The 25,060-nt window shown below is 57.1% G+C and overlaps 1 protein-coding gene across 21 annotated transcripts in view; it reads left to right on the top strand.

Annotated features, from left to right (window-relative positions):
* RHBDF2 (rhomboid 5 homolog 2) overlaps window positions 1-25,060 on the top strand; it is a 30,032-nt gene extending 4,972 nt beyond the window's left edge. For 3 of the 21 annotated variants that reach the window (XM_077972952.1, XM_077972953.1, XM_077972956.1), the window contains exons 2-19: window positions 8,390-8,499; window positions 13,722-13,892; window positions 15,365-15,486; window positions 15,941-16,136; window positions 16,243-16,446; window positions 17,466-17,594; window positions 17,962-18,080; window positions 18,212-18,406; window positions 20,784-20,895; window positions 21,126-21,200; window positions 21,401-21,562; window positions 21,803-21,912; window positions 22,043-22,106; window positions 22,206-22,300; window positions 22,621-22,696; window positions 22,843-22,943; window positions 23,109-23,262; window positions 23,881-25,060. In XM_077972952.1, coding sequence (XP_077829078.1) covers window positions 13,743-13,892; window positions 15,365-15,486; window positions 15,941-16,136; window positions 16,243-16,446; window positions 17,466-17,594; window positions 17,962-18,080; window positions 18,212-18,406; window positions 20,784-20,895; window positions 21,126-21,200; window positions 21,401-21,562; window positions 21,803-21,912; window positions 22,043-22,106; window positions 22,206-22,300; window positions 22,621-22,696; window positions 22,843-22,943; window positions 23,109-23,262; window positions 23,881-24,300 — 2,484 coding nt within the window. In that variant the 5' untranslated portion in view covers window positions 8,390-8,499; window positions 13,722-13,742 and the 3' untranslated portion in view covers window positions 24,301-25,060. Of the gene's footprint in view, window positions 1-3,284; window positions 3,530-3,950; window positions 4,005-5,695; window positions 5,762-8,301; window positions 8,712-13,721; window positions 13,893-15,277; window positions 15,526-15,822; window positions 16,137-16,207; window positions 16,447-17,465; window positions 17,595-17,961; window positions 18,081-18,211; window positions 18,407-20,783; window positions 20,896-21,125; window positions 21,201-21,400; window positions 21,563-21,802; window positions 21,913-22,042; window positions 22,107-22,205; window positions 22,301-22,620; window positions 22,697-22,842; window positions 22,944-23,108; window positions 23,263-23,880 lie in introns of those variants that run through there. The other 18 variants (XM_015120441.3, XM_028836838.2, XM_077972948.1 and 15 more) reach the window with 14 other exon arrangements.

Raw genomic sequence — 25,060 nt, 5'->3', positions numbered from 1 at the left:
CCGTTCTTTTTCCCCTGCCCCTCACCAGTTCCAGGGTGGCAGGAGGCTGCAGAGTGTGGAGGTTAAGAGCGCAGGGCCCTGGCTGGGGTTGTAGCCCCACCACTCCCTAACTGTGGGACCTTGGATAGGTGACTTCATCTCTCTGAGCCTCAGTTTCCCCACCTGTCGAATAGAGATCTGTCCCCTGTGGGGCTCACGGCTCAGATAGAGACTAAGTGAGCGATGGTGGCAGAGCTCAGCCAGGAATAAAAGAAGCTTCCAACTGGGCGTTGGGTGTGTGCCAGGCAGCGTCCATTCATATCTGCTGTCATCTTCCCCGGCTCCCTCCATGGTGGGGCGTCACCGCATCTCACAGCAGAGGAGGCAGGCTCCGCAGCACCCACTTGCCCAAAGTCTCCCAGCAGGTAGGTGGCCAAGGCAGGTTTGAGTCCTGTCTCTGGCCCCTTGTTCCTCCTCATTCCTCAGCAAGAGAGCCCCACGCTGCCCCAAAGCAAGGTGCGGGCCATGAGCGGTTGGCTTTGCAGGCCTGCTTGGGACGAGCAACCTGGTGGGCTGGTCCAAGTGTCCTGAAACCCTGGCAGCCACTGGGACTAGGGCCAGCCTCTTCCCTGGGAAGCAGGGAGCCCCAGGGCAAGAATCTGGGAAATTAGGTTTATTGGTTCCTTAATGACTGTTTACAAGCTCAGAAGTGTCTGCCTGGCATTTTCCTCCCTGCTGAGGGACTCCATGCAGCCAGGGGCAGAACTGGGTCTCCAGAAGTGCTCTGAGTGTGTCAAGGTGCGGGCCAGGGCCGCCGTCAGCTCCCTGGGCTCTGCATGCTCACACCCAGCCAGCCCAGGCCTATTTCTGGCTGGGTGACACTGGGCAAGGTGCTTACCTCTCTGTGCAGTAAGTGAGACCTCGCACCTCAGCTGAGCTGCTCCTGGGGTAAGCCCGCATTCATGGTGATGTAGTCACCTAGATCTTAGACCCTGGGAGGATACTAGCATCCTATGCATACACAGACTGAGGCTCAGAGATGTTCAGTGGCTTGCCCAAGATCACACAGCAGTTAGAGATGGGGCTATGACCCTGTCTTCCGCTATCAGGCCAGATTTTCACCATCTGGAGGCAGGTGGAAATCGGGCAGGCTCCTACTTTGTAAGCGCAGGACAGAGCCCTGTCTGTGTACATGGGGCAGTCACAAATGGAAATGGCCTGGTCACACCTTAGTGTCAAGGAGCTCCAGCAGAAGTGAACCGGACCTCTCACGCAGACCCCAGGCTGCATCCCATCCTGCCCCAACCGCTGGGCTTGTGCTGGACCACCGCTGCTTCCAACGGCCATGAAAACTCGGCTGCCGGGATGCAGACAGGCGGACTTTCATAAATGTTTGCAGCAAAGGGCAGTTCCCACCGTGCCTGTGTTGCTGTGGCACCGTGTGGTGCACACCCCACCCTGGAAACCCTCCAGTGTCCTGGTGTCTGACCCCAAATGGACAGGGCCTTTTGGGCCCCAGGGGCCACTTCTAACTCCTCCCCTTTACAACGATGCTGAGGGAGCAGGAGAACTGGGGTCCGGCGGCTGCGCGTGCCCCCTTCCCTTCATTGCCCCGAAGCCTGCAGTCCAGCCCCAGGCTCGGGAGCGGCTGCATCTTCCCTGGGATGTGGAAGGCACCTGTATCCCTGCCCAGCTGCTGCCACTTGCCTGCCTCCGCCAACAGCTTTGTTTTGTTTTGTTTTGTTTGTGTGTGTTTTGAGATGGAGTCTTGCTCTGTCGCCCAGGCTGGAGGGCAGTGGCATGATCTCAGCTAACTTCAACCTCCGCCTCCCAGGTTCAAGTGATTCTCCTGCCTCAGCCTCCTGAGTAGCTGGGATTACAGGCACCCGCCACCACGCTTGGCTAATTTTTGTATTTTTAGTAGAGATGGGGTTTTACCATGTTGGCCAGGCTAGTCTAGAACTCCTGACCTCGGGTGATCCGCCCACCTCAGTCTCCCAAAGTGCTGGGATTACAGGCGTGAGCCACTGTGCCCAGCCTCCACCAGCAGCTTTTGAAATCCAGAAATTTCCAGGGGAGGGCACTGTGGTGGGTGGGGCCTGGCACTGTGTCCAGCTCAAGAGGCCTGGCTGCACTGCCACCTCCTTTGATGCCCTCCCCTGTATCTTGCCAGCAACTGCTGCACCTTGGGCTTTGGGGATGCAGGGCTCGGGCACCCCCAGCTCAGCCTGCTTCCTGGACCAGGAACCCCAGCAGAGGAGGGGCGTTTGTATCTCTGCCATCCCTGCTGGCAACGGGTCCTGAGAAAACCCAGATGGTTGGTGCAGAGGGGGCATGAGGCTGCACCACCCTAAGAACATGACATGTCACCCCCCAGCCCCCCGCAACACACACACGCAGGTTCACACCCTCATACCCTGATCTTGGTGGCTCCCTGGAGCGCAGCGCCCGCTTCCCGTGTCTGTGGTTGGCTTATGACACCCCAGCCACTCTAACCAGGTTAAAGGGAGCCCAGAGCCTGGGGCCTGATGGGAAAAAGCCCAAAGAAGTCAGGGGATGGTCAAGCCCCTGAACCTGCCCCTGGGGGTTCTTGATCTTCTGAACTGAGTTTGGGGCAAGCCCTGGAGGGGTGAGGAGGAGAAAGAAACGGCTCTCTGGGCCAGGGCCCGCTGTTAGTGGGATGTCTGGGGAGGTGTGTGAACCCACAGGCCGTTTTGTTTCTCTCCATCAGCGGCTGTGGGCTGAAGCATGTACCGGCGGAGTGGGTTGAGATCGTGTCTGCGCCCACTTACCACCAGCTCTGGCCTCTGGGGAGGTGGTGCTGAGAAGGAGGGAGAGCAGCTCCTGTTTGGCTCCTGGAGACAGACAGCTAGGTGTCCCACCCTTAGAGTCCCCAGCCCCCTCTCCCCTCTGCTAACTCTGCCGGTGGAGCTCACGCCGCAGCTCCTGCCAGCCCTGCCCTCCTGTTTTGTCTCTCATGACTCTCCCCAAATCCTGCCCCCAGGCCCCCAGCCAGCCTTCTTGCCACTTTCCTGCCCTTTACTCTTGCCCCTTCTACCTCTTGCCAGGGCAAGGAAGTGTGCAGGGCGGCGTCACTGGCTACGTGAGGCCCAGCTTGGGGATGCATGGGGAGATGTGAGGACAGCTGTCCCATGAGCTGTCCTTCCGGGCCTCTGGGGCTGGAGAAACCCCGGGGTCAGCAGAACTACGGGTTTTACTGGGGATTGCACACTGGGTGAGGCCCAGCTTCCTCTTTGCCGCTTTCTAAAAATGCCCTGGTTCCCAGCAGGGCCACAGGCAGGAAAAATGAGTTTCAGTTTCTATGGCAGGGAAGCTGGGGAGAGAAGCAGTTTCCTCGTCCCCAGCCCTCACCCTGGCATCCTGTGATTCAACCGGGAAGACGTGGCCCCAAGCCTCCCACCGCCCTCCTTCTGTCCTGACTGCCCACTCCCAGGGACGCCAGGTGACTCGCTTCACCCACCCGCAGCTCCGGAGCCAGGCTGGAAGCAGCTTCCGGCCCAGGGGGTGGTTCCCCACTTCCTCTCTTCAGGTGGCTAGAGCCCCTCCCTTCAGGAGGTCCCCTAAACTTCCTGGTCATATCCAGTGGGTAATAGTGGTCTCCCTCTTTCTTGTCTGGAGGGGAAGAGGCTGCTTACTCCTTATCCAAGGGCCTGTCCCACCCCTTTGTCCCCATTTCTGGCCACATGCAGGCTAAGCCCTTGCATCAAGCCTCTGCCTGTTTCCCTCTGGGCTGCACCTGCCACGCTCTCCCTGCCCCGCCCCCTAAAGCTCATAGAGCCCAGGGCTTGTGGGGACTGCACCCTTCATTAGCAAGACTCGGAGCCTCTAGAAACCCACTTGTGTGGGGGTGGGGAGTGTAGGGAGGTTGGTGGCACCAGGTGGAGAGAGAAAGGGAACTGCACCTGGGGGAGGTGGGCGGGGCAGTAGGCTGGGCCTGCCTGAAGGAGTGTGGCTTGTACAGTCCGCATGGTGGGGGGACCCTTGTACCCTGCCTGGGCTGGCTGGTAGGGCTCTGTTGGGGACCTCCCTGGGGGTGGCCTTGCTTACCCAGCTGTGCAGGACAGGCTTGGTTGGGAGTGCCCAGCCCCACCCTCTGTGGGGAAACCGGATTCTCTGGGCAGCAGTGGTAAATGGTGTCTGAGTCTGCATTTCTGTTGGATGTGCCTGAGCTCCGCTGCTGCTAGCTGGGTTATGCTATCTCCAGAGCTATCTGCAGTGGGGGAGGCCCTGAGCCTGGGCAGGGGAGTGTGCAGAGGCCTCAACCCATGGGACCTGGGGGGGATCTGAACTCTGCACTTCACTTTGTCTCAGAATTTCCCTGCCCCACCCTAAAGGAGGAGGAAATAGAATCTGTCCCACCCTAAGCCCCAGTCCCTCTCCCCAGGTCCCTTTGGCATCTCCCAGCTGGGCTGGGGCTGAAGGCCCTTCTCTGGGGTTGGCCACAGTGAGGTCAGGATCTGGCTGGGCAGGTGGCAGTGCTCCGCCTGTGGGCTGGGTGCGGAGGTGGGCCTGGGGGTCTTAGAGAGACAGCGGCGGATGTGACTGCGGGCCAGGAGGAAGCCTGGTCCCAGGGTGTCACCATTTCCCCTGCAGTGAGCAAGCATTTCTAGGGCTCGGAGACAAGTGCCGTGTGGGGCGGCTCCAGCTCGCCAGGACTTTTTTCTGTCTGGTTCCTGCCATCTAGACTTGAGCCATGCTGAAGGCCAGAGTGGGTCTAACAGTCCCCACTCCTTTCCCCGTTGAGCCCCAAGGAGGGGACTGGGCTTTTGCACCCCTACCCCAATTTCTGCACGAGTTGGAGGCCGTTGATCTCAATGGTGGAAAGCGGCTGGTGCAATCATGCTTTCACACTCCGTGTTTAGGCTTCATAGGTGTCAAAGCTGGGCCATGACCTTATCCCATTCCCTCAGAGAAGGGAACTGAGGCGGGAGAGTGTAGCTGCTGTCGGGCCACCGCCCAGGCCTCTTGTGCTCTGTGGTTCAGACAGTGCTCCTGATGCCAGGCTCCCGCCCAGGAAGACGTGCCCACCCGCCTTGGACCTGTCTCTGCTCTCTGGTCTCAGACCACCTCTCTTTGGAACCCCCACCCCCCCCCCACGGATTGCCCTGGGGCTGACCAGGCTCTCCTCTCCCTCAGTGTGGGTTTTGGGAGCCTCTGTCATCAGGAGGTTGGCACAGATGCCAGCAGTGCAGTGGATCCTGGGCGGGGGTCTCAGCTGGGATGGCCTGGCCTTGGGATAGGGAGGCTGGCTGGGCAGAACCCCAGAACCAAAAGCAGTGCCTGCGGCGGGCTAGGGAGCTAGGTGGGGAGTCTAGTGGGGAGGTCCACTGGACGCTCATCCTGGCACAGCATGTAGCGTCCTCCATCCTGGCCCTGCTGAGGGGGCACAGCCAGCAGGGTAGGAGCTCTCAGTGGAGCCCTCCAGAGGGGGCTGCCTCCTGGAGCATCTGCAGGATGGGGGAGACCACTTCTCTCCAGGGCTGCTATGGACTGACTGACCACCCCCATCCCCACCCTCTCACTAGCTTCCGCTTCCCATTCAGTCAGCCATTGATGAGGGCCCCCTGGTTGCAGAATCCTGGGCTGCCCGGGGTTGGGTAGGGGACTCCGACACGTAGGTAAATCTGCGAGATGGCAGAGAGAGCAGGCAATAAAGTGACTGATTCTCTCTGGAGGTGACGTTTCACTTTCCTAGTAGGGCTTGGCCAGGCAGGGAAGGTGGAGCCTTGTGTGCCAGGCGCAACACTTCAGATGACAGGAGGTGAGAGCTTGGGGATGGCACAGGGATGTGGTTTGTCTGGTGAGGGCGTGGCAGGGAGGGCCGGCCTGAAGGGACCTCCAGGGAGGTGTGATCAGATCTGAGTTCCAGAAAGATCCTACCTGCTTGGCAACCTTAACTGAACTGGAGTCTGGAGGCCCCACCCTTGCACCCGGCTCCTTCCACTACTTGCCTCCCATCCCCCAGTGCCAGTTCCCCAGGGCAGTGCCCTCCCCATGCCCTCTTGGTGTACCCTGGTCCCAAAGGAGACCAAACTATGAACTTTTCCTGCAGAGGTCCCAGGTGAGGCTGTTGTCTTGGAGCTGTCCCCAGAGCAGGCTCAGGACGAGGGGACCTGGCCACAGCTTCAACCGAGTGGGGTCCCGGTGTGGCTGCCAGGGCTCCTTGGCACCAACCCAGCCCAGTGGATTGATCTCTGAGGACCTCGTCATACTCGGCCGGGCAGTCTGCCCGGGGTGGGTGGGGTCAGGACTCCCTAGCACTTCGGGATGGAAGGAGGTGAAGCCAGCACTGCTAGCCTTAAAGAAACGGGAGACATCCTAGCTCTGCCTCAATAGTTCTCCTCTGCACCCAGCATTCTGCTCCCCAAATGTCCCAAATATGCAGGGGGTCAAGGAACATTGCTTGATGGAATCACTGGGGGGCCTGGGCTACTCCCCAGCCTCTGATTTGCCCCATAGCGGCCCCTTAGGCACCTCTGGGGACCCCCAGGCCTCTGAGGAGCTTTGTTTGGAAAGCACTGGAATGCTGGACCAAGTTCCCTCTCTGGCTCCCTGAGAGGGGGGTCTTCTAGCCCCAGTCTTAGGGCAGGAGGGAGCCCGTCCCCTAGGAGCCCCCAGGCCCCGGAGCCAGACATCGGGCATCCTAGCTGCACCCTTTCTTGGCTATGTGAGCTTGGGCAAGTTACTGAACCCCTCTGAGCCTCCATTCACCATCTACAGAATGGAAGAAACACTAACGTCTCCCTGGAAGGTGTTTTGAAGGGTAATGCGTATAAAGGCCCAAACAAGGCCCAGCACAGTTAAGGACTTAATCCTGCCTGGCCTCGAGAGGGATTCCGGCACCTTGGGGTTCCCCTCAAAGGAGGACCTGGTCAGGACGTCTTAAAAACAAACAGGAATGCCCCTGGGTTTTGTGCTTTAAAATGGTTGATTTTATGTTGTATGGCTTTTAACTTCAATAAATTACTAATCAAAGCAACAAAACACTTCCAGATCATTTGAACTTTGCCTTAAGTATCAGTAGGCAGCTAGTAATTTCTGGACTTTGAAAGTTAAATATGTGGGGTTCTTTTGTTTTGTTTTGTTTTGTTTCAAGACTGAGTCTTGCTCTGTCACCCAGGCCGGAGTGCAGTGGTGGGATCTCAGCTCACTGCAACCTCTACCTCCCAGATTCAAGCAATTCTCTTCCTAGTAGCTGGGATTACAGGCATGTACCACCACGCCTGGCTAGTTATTTCGTTTTTTTTTTTTTTTGGTTTTGGTTTTGAGACAGTCTCGCACTGTTGCCCGGGCTGGAGTGCAATGGCACGATCTCAGCTCACTGCAACCTCTGCCTCCCATGTTTAAGTGATTCTCCTGCCTCAGCCTACTGAATAGCTGGGATTATAGGCGCCTGCCACCACACCTGGCTAATTTTTTGTATTTTTAGTAGAGATGGGGTTTCACTATGTTGGCCAGACTGGTCTCGAACTCTTGACCTCATGATCCATCCTCAGCCTCCCAAAGTGCTGGGATTACAGGCATGAGCCACTGCACCCAGCCCTGGCTAATTTTTGAATTCTTAGTAGAGATGGGGTTTCACCATATTGGCCAGGCTGGTCTCGAACTCTTGACCTCATAATCTGCCCACCTCGGCCTCCCAAAGTCCTGGGATTACAGGCGTGAGCCCCTGCACCCAGCCTGAAAATACGTGGTTTTGTTTGTTTGTTTTTTGAGACAGAGTCTCCTTGTCGCCCAGGCTGGAGTGCAATGGCACAATCTCGACTCACTGCAACCTCCGCCTCCCAGGTTCAAGCAATTCTCCTGCCCCAACCTCCCGAGTAGCTGGTACTAAAGGTGTGCACCACCATGCCCAGCTAATTTTTGTATTTTTAGTAGAGATGGGTTTTCACCATGTTAGCCAGGCTGATCTCGAACTCCTGACCTCAGGTGATCTACCTGCCTCAGACTCCCAAAGTGCTGGGATTACAGGTGTGAGCTACTGCACCTGGCCGAAAGTTAAATGTTTCTGTACCATTCAAGTAATATTGAGAAAAATAACAGGGGCCATCTTGACTTTAATGTCCCATTCCAATCAGGTTCTCAGACCAGAGGACTGTTGTGAGGTGATTGGCTGTAAATACCCTGAGGCCAGTGCCCCTTGCTGCTTGGCACTCGGAGAAGCCTGATTAGCACCTTTAATCCCTCACCAGTAAGGCAGGTGGAATTGGCCCCATTTTACAGATGGGAAGACTGAGGTCAGGAAGGTTAAAGCACTCAGTGGTGGGCATGCTCCCTGGAACCGGCTCTCCTTTCTTCCAGCTGTGAGTGCCCAGGAAGCTGCACCACATGGCCTGGAGCTGTCTATCCGTCCTTGCAGCCACCTATCTGTCCGTCTGCCCTTCCACAGACTGAGGCTTGACGCCGGAGCATCTGTACAGAGCGAGGAGAAGACAAGAACATGCTCTAAAGCCCTTCACAGCAAGACCCAGGAAGCCACAGGCAAACTCAGACTCGAAGGTAGGAAGCTGGGCGGCTGGGTGGCTGGACCCAGGGCACTGGCTGCTGTGGCCACGTCCAGATGCCTCCTGCGGGGCCCACACTCTCTATCTGAACAGCGGTGGACAGTGAATGAAGCAAGTTAATTCAGGGAGCGACAGGGAGGAATAAGGGCAGGGAAGGGATGGGCGCAGTGGCTCACGCCTGTAATCCCAGCGTTTTGGGAGGCCGAGGTGAGTGGATCACCTGAGGTCAGGAGTTCAAGACTGGCCTGACCAACACGGCAAAACCCCATCTCTACTAAAAATACAAAAAAATTAGCTGGGCATGGTGGCATGCATCTGTAGTCCCAGCTGCTTGGGAGGCTGAGGCAGGAGAATCGCTCGAACCTGGGAGGCAGAGGTTGCAGTGAGCCGAGATCATGCCACGGCACTCCAGCCTGGGCTACAGAGTGAGACTGCGTCTCAAAAAAAAAAAAAAAAATTGCCAGGCACGCTGGCTCACACCTGTAATCCGAGCACTTTGGGAGGCCGAGGCAGGTGGATCACCTGAGGTCGGGAGTTTGAGACCAGCCTGACCAACGTGAAGAAACCTGGTCTCTATTAAAATTATAAAATTAGCTGGGCATGGTGGTGCATACGTGTAATCCCAGCTATTCGGGAGGCTGAGACAGGAGAATTGCTTGAACCCAGGAGGCAGAGGCTGCAGTGAGCCGAGATTGTGCCATTGCATGCCACCCTGGGCAACAAGAACAAAACTCCATCTCAAAAAAAAGAAAAAAAAAAACAGGAAGGGAGGTGAGGTGGGACCGGCACTGCTCAAGGTGGGGCAGGAGGGCACTTGAACTGCAACGCGGAGGCTAAGAAGAGCCAGCCCCTCTGCTGTGTGATGGTCTGGGACAGTGACTGGACTGGCTCATTCAGAGGCCCAACATTATGGAGCACCTGCTTCACTGAGAGAGAATTCACACACCAGTCGATTCACCCATTTAAAGTGTACCATCAGTGTTTTTATTTATTTATTTATTTTTTGAGACAGGGTCTCACTCTGTTGTCCAGGCTGGAGTGCAGTGGCGAGATCATGGCTCACTGCAGCCTCGACCTTCCAAGCTCAAGCCATCCCTCTGCCTCAGCCTCCTGAGTAGCTGGGACTATATGCATGCACCACCATATCTGGCTAATTTTTAAATTTTTTTGTACAGATGGAGTCTCACTATGTTGCCCAGGCTGGTCTCGAACTCCTGGGCTCAAGTGATCTTCCTGCCTCAAACTCTCAAATTGCTGGGATTACAGCCATGAACCACCGCTCCCAACCCTCCGTAGTTTTAATGTATTCACAGACGCTGGGCACGGTGGCTCACACTTGTAATCTCAGCACTTTGAGAGGCTGAAGCAAACTTGAGGTCAGGAGTTCCAGAATAGCCTGGCCAACATGGTGAAACCCCATCTCTACTAAAGATACAAAAATTACCCGGGCGTGGTGGCTTACGCCTGTATTCCCAGCTACTCGGGAGGCCGAGGCAGGAGAATCGCTTGAACCTGGGAAGCGGAGGTTGGCAGTGAGTCAAAATCGCACCACTGCACTCTAGTCTGGGTGACAGAGCAAGACTCTGTCTCAAAAAAATATATGTGTGTGTGTGTATATATGTACATATTTATACATATTCACATACAAAACCATCACCACAGTTTTAGATTGCTTTCATCACCCCCTAATGAAAGCCTGCACCCTTTAGCTGTCACCCCCCACCCAGTCCCCACCTTCCCAGCCCTAAGAACCACTACCCTGCTTCTGTCTGCAGATTTCCCTATTCTATTCTGGGCTTTCATATGAATGGACTCATGCAGAGGTGGCCACCGTGACTGGCTCCTGTCCCTGGGCACAATGTTCTCAAGGCTCGCCCATGTTGTAGCTTTATTGGGACTTCCTTTCGTGGCTGAAGGATGCTCCATTGTGTGGCTCAATCACATTTTATATTTGTGCCTTCATCTGCTGACGAGCACTTGTGCTGTTTCCCTGCTCGGGCTCTGCAGAGCCGTGCTGCCGGGCACTTCCTGTCCAGGTTTCTGTGTGGACACAGTGCTTCAGTGTGTGAAGCCATCTGCTCTTTTTTTTTTTTTTTTCCTGAGACGGAGTCTCACTCTGTCACCTAGGCTGGAGTGCAGTGGTGAGATCTCGGCTCACCACTAACTCGGCCTCCCGGATTCAAGCGATGCTCCTGCCTCAGCCTCCAGAGTAGCTAGGATTACAGGGATGCGCCACCACGCCCAGCTAATGTTTTTTGTATTTTTAGTAGAGATAGGCTTTCTCCATGTTGGTCAGGCTGGTATCGAACTCCCGACCTCAGGTGATCCGCCCACCTCTGCCTCCCAAAGTGCTGGGATTACAGGCGTGAGCCACTGCGCCCAGCCACAGCTGGGGGTTTTAACAAGAAGACGGTCATGGGGCAGAGCAAGAGATGAAAGGAAGGCAATGAAACAGGCAGAGGTGTTAATTCTGGTGGAGTCAGAGGGGAATTGGGGACTGGCGGCATATGCACAGGAAAGCCCCAGATGGAGTACTGGGCAAGAGCTCTGAAATTCGGTGTGCGCTTACCCTTCAATCCAGCCATTCTCCTTCCAGAACTTGATCTTGTAATACTAAAACAAGCACATGTGGTGTATGCAAGGGTGTTAGTTGCAACATCAGACCCATGTCTCAAATTCTGGAAACATCCTAAATAACCAGCAATCTGGACTTAAGTAAATCTTGGTGCATTCCACTCTATGAAATCTTTGTATTCATCAAAAAAGACAGAGGCCTAGGGCCAGGCATGGTGGTTCACACCTGTAATCCCAGCACTTTGGGAGGCCGAGACAGGTGGATCACCTGAGGTCAGGAGTTCAAGACCAGCCTGACCAACACGGAGAAACCCCATCTCTACTAAAAATACAAAGTTAGCCGGGCATGGTGGCCCATGCCTGTAATCCCAGCTACTCAGGAGGCGGAGGCAGGAGAATCACTCGAACCTGGGAGGCGGAGGTTGCGGTGAGCCGAGATCACGCCACTACACTCCAACCTGGGTGACAGAGTGAGACCCCATCTTAAAAAAAAAAAAAAAAGGTCTATCTGTATGTGTTAACAGAAAAATTTGTCTACAGTGCAGATAAAATGATAGAGTGTGGGCAGGGCATGGTGGCTTACACCTGTAACCCCAGCTACTTGGGATGCTGAGGCGGGAGAATTGCTTGAACCTGGGAGGCGGAGGGTGCAATGAGCCAAGATCACACCACTGCACTCCAGCCTGGGCAACAGAGTGAGATCCTGTCTCAAAAAACAAAAAAAAAAGTTACGAGTATGTGTAAAATTTTGAAGTATGTAGTTTCCAGGCCCAGAGAGGCCTTCCAGAGGGTAGGGGGAAAGGTGGGTCACGTGCTCATGTGCTGCTTTATAGAATACTGAATTTTTTTTTCTTTTTCTTGAGATGGAGTCTCTCACTGTCACCCAGCCTGGAGTGCAATGGCACAATCTTGGCTCACTGCAACCTCCGCCTCCCGCGTTCAAGCAATTCTCTTGCCTCAGCCTCCCAAGTAGCTGGGAGTACAGGTGCCCGCCACCACGCCCGGCTAATTTTTTGTGTTTTTAGTAGAGAAGGGGTTTTACCGTGTTGGCCAGGCTGGTCTTGAACTCCTGACCTCGTGATCTGCCCGCCTCAGCCTCCCAAAGTGTTGGGATTACAGGCGTGAGCTAGTGTGCCCAGCTGAATTTTTTTTTTCTTTGAGACGGAGTCTTACTCTGTCGCCCAGGCTAGAATGCAGTGCTATGACCTTGGCTCACAGCAATCCCTGCCTCTCATGTTCAGGCGATTCTCCTGCCTCAGCCTCCCGAGTAGTTGGAACTACAGGCATGAGGCACTATGCCTGGCTGATTTTTGTATTTTGGTAGAGATGGAGTTTCACTCTGTTGGCCAGGCTAGTCTCGAACTCTTGGCCTCAAGTGATCCATCCACCTCAGCCTCCCAAAGTGTTGGAATTATAGGTGTGAGCCACTGCACCCAGCTGTGTGATTTTTTTTTTTTCAATGAGCATATGCCACTTTTATTGTTAAACAATGTTCTCACTATGGGGGAAAAAGTGCCAGACAGGTGGCAGTTTTAGTTATCTTTTTTTTTTTTTTTTTTTTGAGACATTGGCTAGCTCTGTCGCCCAGGCTGGAGCGCAGTGGCATGATCTTGGCTTACTGCAACCTCTGCCTCCTGGGTTCAAGCAATTCTCATGCCTCAGCCTCCCAAGTAGCTGGGGATTATAGGCATGTGCCACCACTCCTAGCTAATTTTGTATTTTTAGTAGAGACGTGGTTTTACCACATTGACCAGGCTGGTCTCAAACTCCTGACCTGAGGTGATCTACCTGCCTCGGCCTCCCAAAGTGCTAGGATTACAGGCAGGAGCCACGCGCCCAGCCAGTTTTAGTTCTCTTTGAAAACTGAACTGGGGCTGGGCACAGTGAGCTTGTACCTGTAATCCCAGCACTTGGGAGGCTGAGGCAGGCAGATGGCTTAAGCCCAGGAGTTCCCGACCAGCCTGGCTAACATGGAGAGACCCCACCTCTACAGAAAAAAGACAAGAAAAATAAACTGGGCGACCTTGGGGCACAGGGACCAGTATGGTAGGTTTCTCATCTCTTGGCCCACCTCGGCCTCCCAAAGTGCTAGTATTGCAGGCGTGAGCCACCGTCCCTGGCCTGCATCTTCGTGTTCTTTTCAGGCTTTGTTTCTTGCCTGGAGCGGAGAGATCAGAAATTGAATGAAGTAGTAAGTTGAGGACCTCCCAGACCCATATGGTCCGGGATGCAAATGATGTTCAGAAATAGACTTCACTCCAGCCACTGGGCATGAGGTTCAGCCTGGTTCAGGCTGGGTTTAGTCCCCAGGGATGTTTGTTTTTTTTTTTTTTTTTTGTGTGTGTGTGTGTGTGTGTGTGTGTGTGTGTTGTTTTCAGAGTCTTGCTCTGTTGCCAGGCTGGAGTGCAGTGGCACGATCTCAGCTCACTGCAACCTCTGCCTCCTGGGTTCAAGCCCTTCTGCCCCAGCCTTCCGAGTAGTTGGGATCACAGGCGTGAGCCACCACGCCTGGCCCCGCAGAGATGTTTGAGCCAACTTTAGGCAGGTTGGTTCTCGGTCTGCGCTGCGTGCCCTGGCGTCAGGGTCCTGACACCCCGCCACCCCTTCCACCACCCACCGCTGCTCTCTCGGTCTCCATTCCAGCCCTCCCACCGCCTGCCCACAATGGCCTCTGCTGACAAGAATGGCGGGAGCGTGTCCTCTGTGTCCAGCAGCCGCCTGCAGAGCCGGAAGCCACCCAACCTCTCCATCACCATCCCGCCACCCGAGAAAGAGAACCAGGCCCCTGGCGAGCAGGACAGCATGCTGCCTGAGGTAAGGGGGCTGGCCTGGGGGCTCACTGTCCTGCCACAGGCAACAGATGTGCCCATGTGACACCTTCTGGACAGTTTCACTTCCCAGAGGGGCTCCTTCCTGAGCCACAGCTGCTGCCTGTGCAGCCCTTGACTCGGGCCCCACCCCCTCCTTCCTGGGCCCGAAATATCACAGGGAGTAAGGCCAGGAACCGGGCTCACTCTCACCATGGTCAGAGGCACATAGGAAGGCCAAGAAAGGGCTTGCTGGTAACCCTGGGGCCCTGGCTGTTTTCATTTCACCCCCTAGGCCTGGACTCTTGGTCTCTCTTCTGAGGGCTGGGGGCTTTCTTTGCCATGGGTAAGCAGGGGACAGTGTCTCCCTGGCATCAGCAGCCCGCCTAGGCAGTGCCCGCTTCCTGTGAGAGGACGAAAACGAATCAGTGTTTCCGACAGTCTGGTCTAGTGCCCCATAAAGAACTCATTGAAAACAGGCTTGTAGCAGCGTGGGCTTCCTGCACAGCCTGGAGTATAAAGGGAAGCGATGTTAACGCCCCCCGCTCACCCGAGAGCTCTGCAGAAGACACAGCAGCAGGCAGGAGGGGAGGGACTGGATGAGGAGTTGGGAAAACACTTGCTGGGATTGATGGAGAAACGTTAGACAATGGCGATTTTAAATTCAGAATGAGGCTGGGTGCGGTCGCCTCGTGCCTGTAATCTCATCACTTGGGGAGGCTGAGGCAGCCAGATCACTTGCGCCCAGGAGCTCAAGACCAGACTAGGCAACACAGCAAGACCCTGTCTCTGCAAAAAAAAAACAAAAAACAAAAAGAGCTGGGTGTGGTGGCACATGCCTGTAATCCCAGCTAGTTAGGACACTGAAGTAGAAGGCTTGCTTGAGCCTGGGAGGTCGAGGCTCCAGTGAACTATGATGGTGCCACTGCCCTCCAACCTGGGCAACAGAGCAAGACTCTGTCCCAAAAATATATATATATAGGCCGGGCATGGTGGCTCATGCCTGTAATCCCAGCACTTTGGGAGGCTGAGGCAGGCGGATCACTTGAAGTCAGAAGTTCGAGACCAACCTGGCCAACATGGTGAAACCCTGTGTCTACTAAAAATACAAAAATTAGCCGGGTGTGGTGGCACATGCCTGTAGTCCCAGCTACTCAGGAGGCAGAAGAATCGCTTGAACCTGAGAGGCGGAGGTTGCAGTGAGTCGAGATCACACCACTGCACTCCAGCCTGGACAATAGAGCAAGACTCCATCTCAAAAAAAAAATACACACACACACACACACACACACACACACACACACACACACACACACACACACACATACATTTATATATATTTCCAAATGAAAGCAGATTGGGGCATAAATCGGGGTTGAGGTGTGTTCTCAGGGTTTTCAGAATGGGAGGCTAAAGAAAAGCCAGCCCAGGACCTGGGCTGCACACACCACCACCTGCCCTCCCTCCTTCCTCCCCAAGAGGAAGAACCCAGCCTACTTGAAGAGCGTCAGCCTCCAGGAGCCACGCAGCCGATGGCAGGAGAGCTCAGAGAAGCGCCCCGGCTTCCGCCGCCAGGCCTCGCTGTCCCAGAGCATCCGCAAGTGAGCCCCCCTACACCCAAGCCCAGCACCCCCCACCCAGTGACCTATGGATTCTTGGTGCCTGGACGTTATTGGGCCCGGTCCCTGCGTCCCCTCTCTGGAAGGAGGAGGCGGGCATTAATGAGCAATGTCTCCCTGCGACCTAATATCATGGTATAGATGGGGAAGTGGGTATGTGCCTTGTGGAATGTCACGGTGTGGAGGCTGAGAGGCTTCGAGGAGCTGGGTGGATCAGTGTGGAGGTGCCTGGGGCCCTAGCCTGGCTCCTCATGCTCCACTTATCCCCTGCTTCTGCTCTTCTGGTCACTGGGCTCCAGCCAGGGGCCTCACAGGCAGATGCACCCCCACCTCCCTGCAGGCATGCGGGCACACACGTGCCATCACCCCTTCTGCACACTCACATGCACAGGCTCAGACAGGCACATGCCCACCTGTCCCTTGTCTGCTTCCGCAGGGGCGCAGCCCAGTGGTTTGGAGTCAGTGGCGACTGGGAGGGGCAGCGGCAGCAGTGGCAGCGCCGTAGCCTGCACCACTGCAGCGTGCGCTACGGCCGCCTGAAGGCCTCGTGCCAGCGTGACCTGGAGCTCCCCAGCCAGGAGGCACCATCTTTCCAAGGCACTGAGTCCCCAAAGCCCTGCAAGATGCCCAAGGTGGGATCCATGGGAAAGGGGGCAGGGGTGGGGACCCTAGTGGCTCTGCTCACCACCCCTCTCCCTTCTAGATTGTGGATCCGCTCACCACCCCGCTCCCTTCCAGATTGTGGATCCGCTGGCCCGGGGCCGGGCCTTCCGCCACCCAGAGGAGATGGACAGGCCCCACGCCCCGCACCCGCCACTGACCCCCGGAGTCCTGTCCCTCACCTCCTTCACCAGCGTTCGCTCTGGCTACTCCCACCTGCCGCGCCGCAAGAGAATGTCTGTGGCCCACATGAGCTTTCAAGCTGCTGCTGCCCTCCTCAAGGTACAGGGCTCCCTGCAGGGCCCCCACCTCTGCCCAGCCTCCCTCCCTTGCCCTTCCCTTCCACTCCTCATAGTAGCATCCCCTAAAGCTCACCTGGGTATCTGCCTTCGGTGCCAAGGACAGTGGATGTGCTGGGATCCCTGGGCAAAGAGGGACCCTGAAGCCCAGCACCCAGGTGTCCATCCTTCTGTCTTAAATCTCGTGTGACCCCCTGCCACATTTTGGAACCTGGTCTCTGTGCTGACTCTTAAGCTGGGGAGGTGGGAAGGGAGATATGCACTCGCTCCTCACCCACCCGGGTTTTCCGAGTCCCTGTTATGTGCTGGGCACTGGGTGCAGAGCCATCGCCATCCTGGCTGAGCTCGCAACCCAGGGTGAGAGGGTCACCATTCAGGGTGGTCAGTTTGGGAGAGCGGCTGGTATCAGGGAAGACACTGAGTTAAGCCCAGAAAAAAACAAAGAGATGTTCACTAGGGAAGGAGGGGAACAGAATTCTCAGCAGAGGGAATGGCCTGTGCAAGGGCCAGGAGCCCAGAGGAAGTGCAGTGTTTTGAGGGAGCAGCAGGCGGTTTGATGTGGTTTTAGTGAGGCGTGGTTATGGGAGCTGTGGCAGGAGATGGGGTCAGAAAGGTGGGCAGGGGCCTGGTATTCCATGCCAAGAAACAGGACAAGGAGACATGGCCTGAGCCTCGGGAGTGAGGGTATAGAATGTGGGTTGCTTTGAGTGTTAGGGTACCAGCAGCCCAAGGCAGAGGGGCAGCAGGGACCAAGGGAAAGGTGACTCCAAACTGTGCCAAGAGTGGTGTGCCAGCAGAAGCTGGTGCCTCATTTCCTGGCATTCCAGTCCCAGGAGCTCCTCTTGCCCGTTTAGCTTGCAGAACCTCCATGCTTTGGGCAGTATCCCTCCTCCCAAGGCGCTGCCTGCAGGCGGATGGGCTTGATGATTCCTTCGGTGTTGGGGCTGGGGGCCCAGGTGGCCAGGCTCTGGTCCTGATGGCTGTGCTTCTGCCCGTGCACAGGGGCGCTCGGTGCTGGATGCCACCGGACAGCGGTGCCGGGTGATTAAGCGCAGCTTTGCCTTCCCGAGCTTCCTGGAGGAGGATGCGGTCGATGGGGCAGACACGTTTGACTCCTCGTTTTTTAGTAAGGCAAGCATGGGGTGTGGGCCCTCAGGGACAGCAGCGGTGGGGTGGGGTGGCCTGGGAGCTGGGTGAGGTGACTTTGGCCTTGATCATGTTCAGGAACCCCTGAGCGACCCAGAGGCCCACTGGTGGGATGTGGCATGGTCCTGTGTGAAGCTGCTGGGCCCCCGTCTTTCTGTTGGGTAGGGCGAAGACCTGCGGTGGGGCACAGTGCCACCCGGGAAAGTCACCACTGGGGCCGACGGGCATGTGGCTTCCTGCTTCATTGTGAAGAGCCTGTCGGTTCAGCCGTGTCCTGCCCTTGAATTGAGGTGCTGGGAGGCTGTGTGTGGGACAGACTCCTTACACTGTATTTTCATGTCCCCCACCCCAGGAAGAAATGAGCTCCATGCCCGATGATGTCTTTGAGTCCCCCCCACTCTCTGCCAGCTACTTCCGAGGGATCCCACGCTCAGCCTCCCCTGTCTCCCCCGATGGGGTGCAAATCCCTCTGTGAGTGCTGGACAGAGTCCCTCCTCCAGGCCAGCCACCAGCCTGGCCCCCAAGCCCCTTCTGAGCTGCCCTGGTGGGGTCTGGGAGTGTTTTGGTGGGGGTATCAGGCTGAAAGCCACCATCCCCACCAGGAAGGAGTGTGGCCGAGCCCCAGTCCCTGGGCCCCGGCGCGGCAAGCGCATCGCCTCCAAGGTGAAGCACTTTGCCTTTGATCGGAAGAAGCGGCACTACGGCCTGGGCGTGGTGGGCAACTGGCTGAACCGCAGCTACCGCCGCAGCATCAGCAGCACCGTACAGCGGCAGCTGGAGAGCTTCGACAGCCACCGGTGAGGCGGCGCCCTGGAGTCTACGGGAGGGCCTGGAAGCTTCCAGATTCCTCTGGGCCCTCCTAAAGCGCTCCCTTACTCATTCAGCAGGTGTTTCATGAGTACCTCCTGCGGGTCAGGAGTGTAGCGACAAGCTCAAAGGCGCACCCTGTCCTAAGGGTTGTGCACATGACCTGGGAAGGGCCTGGAGTGTTTGCTGCTTCTCCTCCACCCCATGCTTTCTGAGCCTGTGTCCTCAGCCTTGCTCCCTAACAGCAGTCAGTCAACAAATGTTCATTGAGTGTCACTGCCTGCAGGCCCTGAAATGGAGCCCCCAGAGGGTGCAGTGGGGAGGGCAGGGTGAGTCAGAGGCCAGTTAGAAGCTGGGGCCGGGGCTGGGCGCCATGGCTCACACTTGTAATTATTAGCACTTTGGGAGGCTGAGTCAGGAGGATTGCTTGAGCCTAGGAGGTTGAGACCAACCTGGGCAACATAGTGAGACCCTACCTCTACTTTAAAAGAAGAAGCTGGGGCTGGGAGGGAGGGGACTCTGGGAGAGGCTGTGCAGAGCCCTTGAGGAAGAACAGGGCATCTGATCTGCAGCAGCCCAATAAACACTGGGCCCAAATTAGAAAATAACAAGCAGGCAGGGGGCGGTGGCTCACGCCTGTAATCCCAGCACTTTGGGAGACCGAGGTGGGTGGATCACCTGAGGTCAGGAGTTCAAGACCAGCCTGGCAAATACTAAAAACACAAAAAATTAGGTGGGCGTGGTGGCAGGTGCCTATAATCCCAGCTACTCAGGCTTGAGGCAGGAAAATCACTTGAACCCGGGAGGCAGAGGTTGCAGTGAGCTGAGCTGAGATCGTACAATTGTACTCCAGCTTGGGCAATAAGAGCGAAATTCCGTCTCAAAAAAAAAAAGAGAAAGAAAGAAAAAGAAAACAAGGGCCAGGCGCGGTGGCTCAAGCCTGTAATCCCAGCACTTTGGGAGGCCGAGATGGGTGGATCACGAGGTCAAGAGATCGAGACCATCCTGGCTAACACAGTGAAACCCCGTCTCTACGAAAAAATACAAAAAACTAGCCGGGCGAGGTGGCGGCGCCTGTAGTCCCAGCTACTCGGGAGGCTGAGGCAGGAGAATGGCGGGAACCCGGGAGGCAGAGCTTGCAGTGAGCCGAGATCACGCCACTGCACTCCAGCCTGGGCGACAGAGCGAGACTCCGTCTCAAAAAAAAATAAAAAAGAAAAAGAAAAAGAAAACAAGCGATGGCCAGGCGCGGTGGCTCACACCTGTAATCCCAGCACTTTGGGAGGCCTACGTGGGCCTATCACCTGCGGAGGTCAAGAGTTCGAGACCAACCTGGCCAACACAGTGAAACCCAGTCTCTACTAAAAAGACAAAAAAAAGGCTGGGCGCGGTGGCTCAAGCCTGTAATCCCAGCACTTTGGGAGGCTGAGACGGGTGGATCACGAGGTCAGGAGATCGAGACCATCCTGGCTAACATGGTGAAACTCCGTCTCTACTTAAAATACAAAAAAAAATTAGCCGGGCGAGGTGGCGGCGCCTGTAGTCCCAGCTACTCGGAAGGCTGAGGCAGGAGAATGGCGCGAACCCGGGAGGCGGAGCTTGCAGTGAGCGGAGATCGCGCCACTGTACTCCAGCCTGGGTGACAGAGCGAGACTCCGTCTCAAAAAAAAAAAAAAAAAAAAAAAAAAAAAGACAAAAAAAAGTTAGCCGGGTATGGTGGGAGCCTGTAATCCCAGCTACTCGGGAGGCTGAGGCAGGAGAATCGCTTGAACCCAGGAGGCGGAGCTTGCAGTGAGCCGAGATCATGCCACTGCACTCCAGCCTGGGTGACAGAGGGAGACTCCGTCTTTCTCTCTCTCTCTCTCTTTCTGTCTCTCTATCTCTCTCTCTATCTATCTATCTATTTATCTATCTATCTATATGTATATAAAATAACAAGCAATGAAAGGTGTGGTGGGTGTCCTGGAGGAGGACAGAGAGGGAGAGTGAACAGCTGGTAGGGAGGGGGCGTGGTCAGGACAAACTGGTGTCCTGTGGAAAGGCCCCGGGGCTGCAAGGGCAAAGTGCCTCCCAGGAAATGCAGGCAAAGAGACCAGCGAGGTGGTCGGGCAGGCAAAGCTTTGCAGCCAGCAAGAGGGGGTGATTTTGGAATTTGTCTCAAGGCCAGTGGAAAGCTATCAAAGGGTTTTAAGCCAGGAGAGAGATGCTTGGAGGCTCATCTTAAAAGTTGCTCTGGTTTCAGATGAGTTGACAGGGCAGAGCAGGGAGCCCAGGTGAGCCATGCGACTGGGCCAGGGTGGCCCCGTGGCTGGGACTGGGGGTTGGAATAGGAGCTCGGCTCGGCTGACCTGAGGCCTCTCTGCACAGGCCCTACTTCACCTACTGGCTGACCTTCGTCCATGTCATCATCACGCTGCTGGTGATTTGCACGTATGGCATCGCACCCGTGGGCTTTGCCCAGCATGTCACCACCCAGCTGGTGAGTCGGGTCGGGCTCCATGCTGGGGATCCCAGCCTCCCCCAGGAGGCCTCAGCATCGTAGGTACCTAATCCCTCCCACCGCAACAATCTGGCCCCAGCAGGGCGGTGCTCAGGCTCGCCATAGCCTGGCCCCTTCCTGGAGGCTCTTCCCTGGGGACAGCTGCCGCAGCCCCCCATGCCCAGGGCTCACACTGTTCTGAGGCTTCCTCTGCACTACCTCCGTGACAGGTGCTGCGGAACAAAGGTGTGTACGAGAGCGTGAAGTACATCCAGCAGGAGAACTTCTGGATCGGCCCCAGCTCGGTGAGGGCCCAGGCTGGGGGACATCATCTGAGCCAGGAGTCCCTGTGCCCTGTCACCCCCAGCTGGGCAGGTGGGCTCCTCACCTACCTGCAGGCCCCTCATCAAGGGGAGACTCTGCGGGGCAGAGGTGGAGTGATGGACCCTTTCCAGGTCTGGGGCTCAAACTCACTCTCTCCTTCCCCTCCCTTTCCCTTCCCCAGATTGACCTGATCCACCTGGGGGCCAAGTTCTCGCCTTGCATCCGGAAGGACCGGCAGATCGAGCAGCTGGTGCTGCGGGAGCGAGACCTGGAGCGGGACTCGGGCTGCTGCGTCCAGAACGACCACTCGGGCTGCATCCAGACCCAGCGGAAGGACTGCTCGGTGGGGGCAGGCCCTCCCTCCCTCCCCTGCCAGACCCTGGTCCCAGACTAACTCCACTTGCCCTGGCCTGGTGGACGGGCCTTTCAAGGGCAGTGACCACGTTCCCTCCTTCCCGCCCCATCCTTCCCAGACCCCCCCAGATGAGACTGAGCCCTGGGGAGATGGGAAAAGCCTCTGTGCCCACTCCAGTGGGGGTGACCTGGCCCTGGCATGACCGACCAGTCCTCTTCCGCCCTCCAGGAGACTTTGGCCACTTTTGTCAAGTGGCAGGATGACACTGGGCCCCCCATGGACAAGTCTGATCTGGGCCAGAAGCGGACTTCGGGAGCTGTCTGCCACCAGGACCCCAGGTAGGGCCTGGAGCCTCTGCTGGGCCTGAGGGTCAGGCATAGCCAAGCCATCTGAGCCACCCACAGGGAGGTGAGTAGGTGGATGTGGCAGGCTGGGTGTGCCACAGCCCAATCTGAACCCTGTCTCCAGGACCTGCGAGGAGCCAGCCTCCAGCGGTGCCCACATCTGGCCTGATGACATCACTAAGTGGCCGGTGAGTGAGTGTCCCTGGCGGGGAGTGGTCCGGGAAGGTCAGGGACGGGGGACCTGCCTGCTGCACAGCCCACCCCCCTGCCGGTGCCCCTCCTGGCAGATCTGCACAGAGCAGGCCAGGAGTAATCACACAGGCTTCCTGCACATGGACTGCGAGATCAAGGGCCGCCCCTGCTGCATTGGCACCAAGGGCAGGTGAGTGACCTGGGCCCTGGCCTCAGCCATCCCACCGCCCCCTGAGCTGCGGCTTCCTGTGGGCCCTCTGCTCTTCCACCGTCACCACCTACAGCCGCTGGGCTGATGCCCTCCGATGGCTGTCCTTCCCTCCCCTGCTCTGGGGCTACCCATGGTGTGAGCTGGAGGAAGGGAGCTTGCTCCAGAGTGGAAGGCTCTGGAAGGGGCATCCCCCTTCCTGCCAGCGATGCCTGCTGTAGCCAGGTGCTGGGCTCTGGGCAAGGTGGGCAGCGGTTATTCGGCGCCCTGATGTCCCCTCTTGCCTCACCACCCCACCCCAGCTGTGAGATCACCACCCGGGAATACTGTGAATTCATGCACGGCTATTTCCATGAAGAAGCAACGCTCTGCTCCCAGGTGAGGCGAGGCAGGCCTGGGGTAGTGGAGAAGAGAACGATGGACATGGAAGCCTGCTGGGGCTGGGGCTCACACACTCCCTCCCATGTCGGGGCCTCAGACTCAGCCTGCTTCTGGGGCGCTGAGCACTGTATGCCCACCCCCAGGTGCACTGCTTGGACAAGGTGTGTGGGCTGCTGCCCTTCCTCAATCCTGAGGTCCCAGATCAGTTCTACAGGCTCTGGCTGTCTCTTTTTCTACACGCTGGGTAAGAGGTTCCTCACTGCCCCCGAACCCGACCCCTGTGATGGCTGCCCAGCGAGACCCCTGGGGAAAGGTTCCTGGGCCAGGGCATGGCCGGCCCAACCCACCGAAGCTTACTGCTCCTGAAGTGCCTGGCTGAAGGCCGCTGCCTGGTGTGTCCCTCCCCCAGCGTGGTGCACTGCCTCGTGTCTGTGGTCTTTCAAATGACCATCCTGAGGGACCTGGAGAAGCTGGCCGGCTGGCACCGTATCGCCATCATCTTCATCCTCAGCGGCATCACAGGCAACCTCGCCAGCGCCATCTTCCTCCCATACCGGGCAGAGGTAAGGATGTGGAGGACGGGACCCCTTCTGCACACAGGGGGCCAGCCCTGCTGCTTCTGTTCCACCCACCTGGGATCTGCCAGAGGGACACGGGGCCACTCCTGTGCTGGGCTCCACAGAGGATGGACAGCTAAGCTGGGGGCTTACTGGCTGGTCTCTTAATCCCAGCAAGAGGGAAGAGTGATGCTCTTGAGTCACCCTGTCCCTCTGCCACCTCATTTATCTTCATAACCGTGCCCACTGCCCGACAGTATGCCAGGTATCTAGGTCGAGCGGTAGGAAATGGCCTCGTGCGCCGTCAGCAGTCTGATCAGTTCTACCTGACTGATCTAGCTTGTTCAGTGTCCGTCCTCTCCCCACCATGTGCGGCCTGGAACAGGCTTGTCTGTCTTGCTTACTCCTGTGGACCCACACCAGGCACGTACACAGTAGGCACTCAGTGTTTGCTGAAAGAATGGGTGGAGCAGGTCCAGCTTTGGTCCAGCAGCTCCAGCTGACCCCCCGCCGCTCAGCCTTGCCTGCCAGGGAGGAGCTGATGGATGGGGTGACCCAGGGTGCAGGCCCAGCCCAGGCCGCCCACCCGATGCCTGAAGCCGCGTCTCCCCTGCCCCACCCCAGGTGGGCCCGGCCGGCTCACAGTTCGGCCTCCTCGCCTGCCTCTTTGTGGAGCTCTTCCAGAGCTGGCCGCTGCTGGAGAGGCCCTGGAAGGCCTTCCTCAACCTCTCGGCCATTGTGCTCTTCCTGTTCATCTGTGGCCTCCTGCCCTGGATCGACAACATTGCCCACATCTTCGGCTTCCTCAGTGGCCTGCTGCTGGCCTTCGCCTTCCTGCCCTACATCACCTTTGGGACCAGCGACAAGTACCGCAAGCGGGCACTCATCCTGGTGTCGCTGCTGGCCTTCGCTGGCCTCTTCGCCGCCCTCGTGCTCTGGCTGTACATCTACCCCATTAACTGGCCCTGGATCGAGCACCTCACCTGCTTCCCCTTTACCAGCCGCTTCTGTGAGAAGTACGAGCTGGACCAGGTGCTGCACTGACCGCTGGGCCACACGCTGCCCCTCAGCACTGCTGGCACAGGGTCTGCCTGCGAGGGCTGCCCTCTGCAGAGCGCCCTGCGTGCCAGAGAACCAGAGACCCAAGACAGGGCCCGGGCTCTGGAACCGGGTCCTGCCCTGCCAGGCGAGGCTGACTTCACATGAGATGGTTGATTAAGGTGGGATTTTTCGGGGGCGTGAGGCCTGTGTGATCCTGGCCTAAGCTCGGGCACACCCAAGGCACCTGCCTCTCTGAGCCCTGGGTTCCAGGTCCTAACATCCCGTTCCCCGCTGGGACCACCTCCTGGGGCCGGGTCCTTTTCTTCCCAGGGTCCTCAGCGCTGTCTCTGCTGGTGCCTTCTCCCCCACTACTACTGGAGTGTGCCCTCGCTGGGGATGTGGCTGTGCCCTCAGTTGCCCCAAGCGCTGAGTGCCCACCATGCCCCTTCCTGTTTCTCCTCCTACCTCTGCCCTGTGAGCTGGCGGGGAGCTGGCGGGGAGGGGAGATCCACAAGGCTCTCAGATGGGACAATGTGGGAAAGGCTTTGGCCATGGTCTGGGGGCAGAGAACAAGTGAGGAGACACAAGCAGACCTCAGGTAGAATGAGACTGGGCGGAGCCACCCTAGGGCCTGCTCCCAGGGGGGTACTCGAGGCGCATCAGGCCCATTTTTTACCAGTTTATATCATGGTCTTCATTTTTAAAAGTAACGCTAACTTTGTACGGATGATGTCTCATGGATTAAATAATATTCTTTATGGCA

The sequence above is a fragment of the Macaca mulatta genome, chromosome 16 (assembly GCF_049350105.2).
Source record: "Macaca mulatta isolate MMU2019108-1 chromosome 16, T2T-MMU8v2.0, whole genome shotgun sequence".
NCBI classification, from domain to species: Eukaryota; Metazoa; Chordata; class Mammalia; order Primates; family Cercopithecidae; genus Macaca; species Macaca mulatta.
The sequence above is the reverse complement of the archived record's forward strand: the minus strand, read 5'-3'. Positions and strand labels throughout refer to the sequence as shown.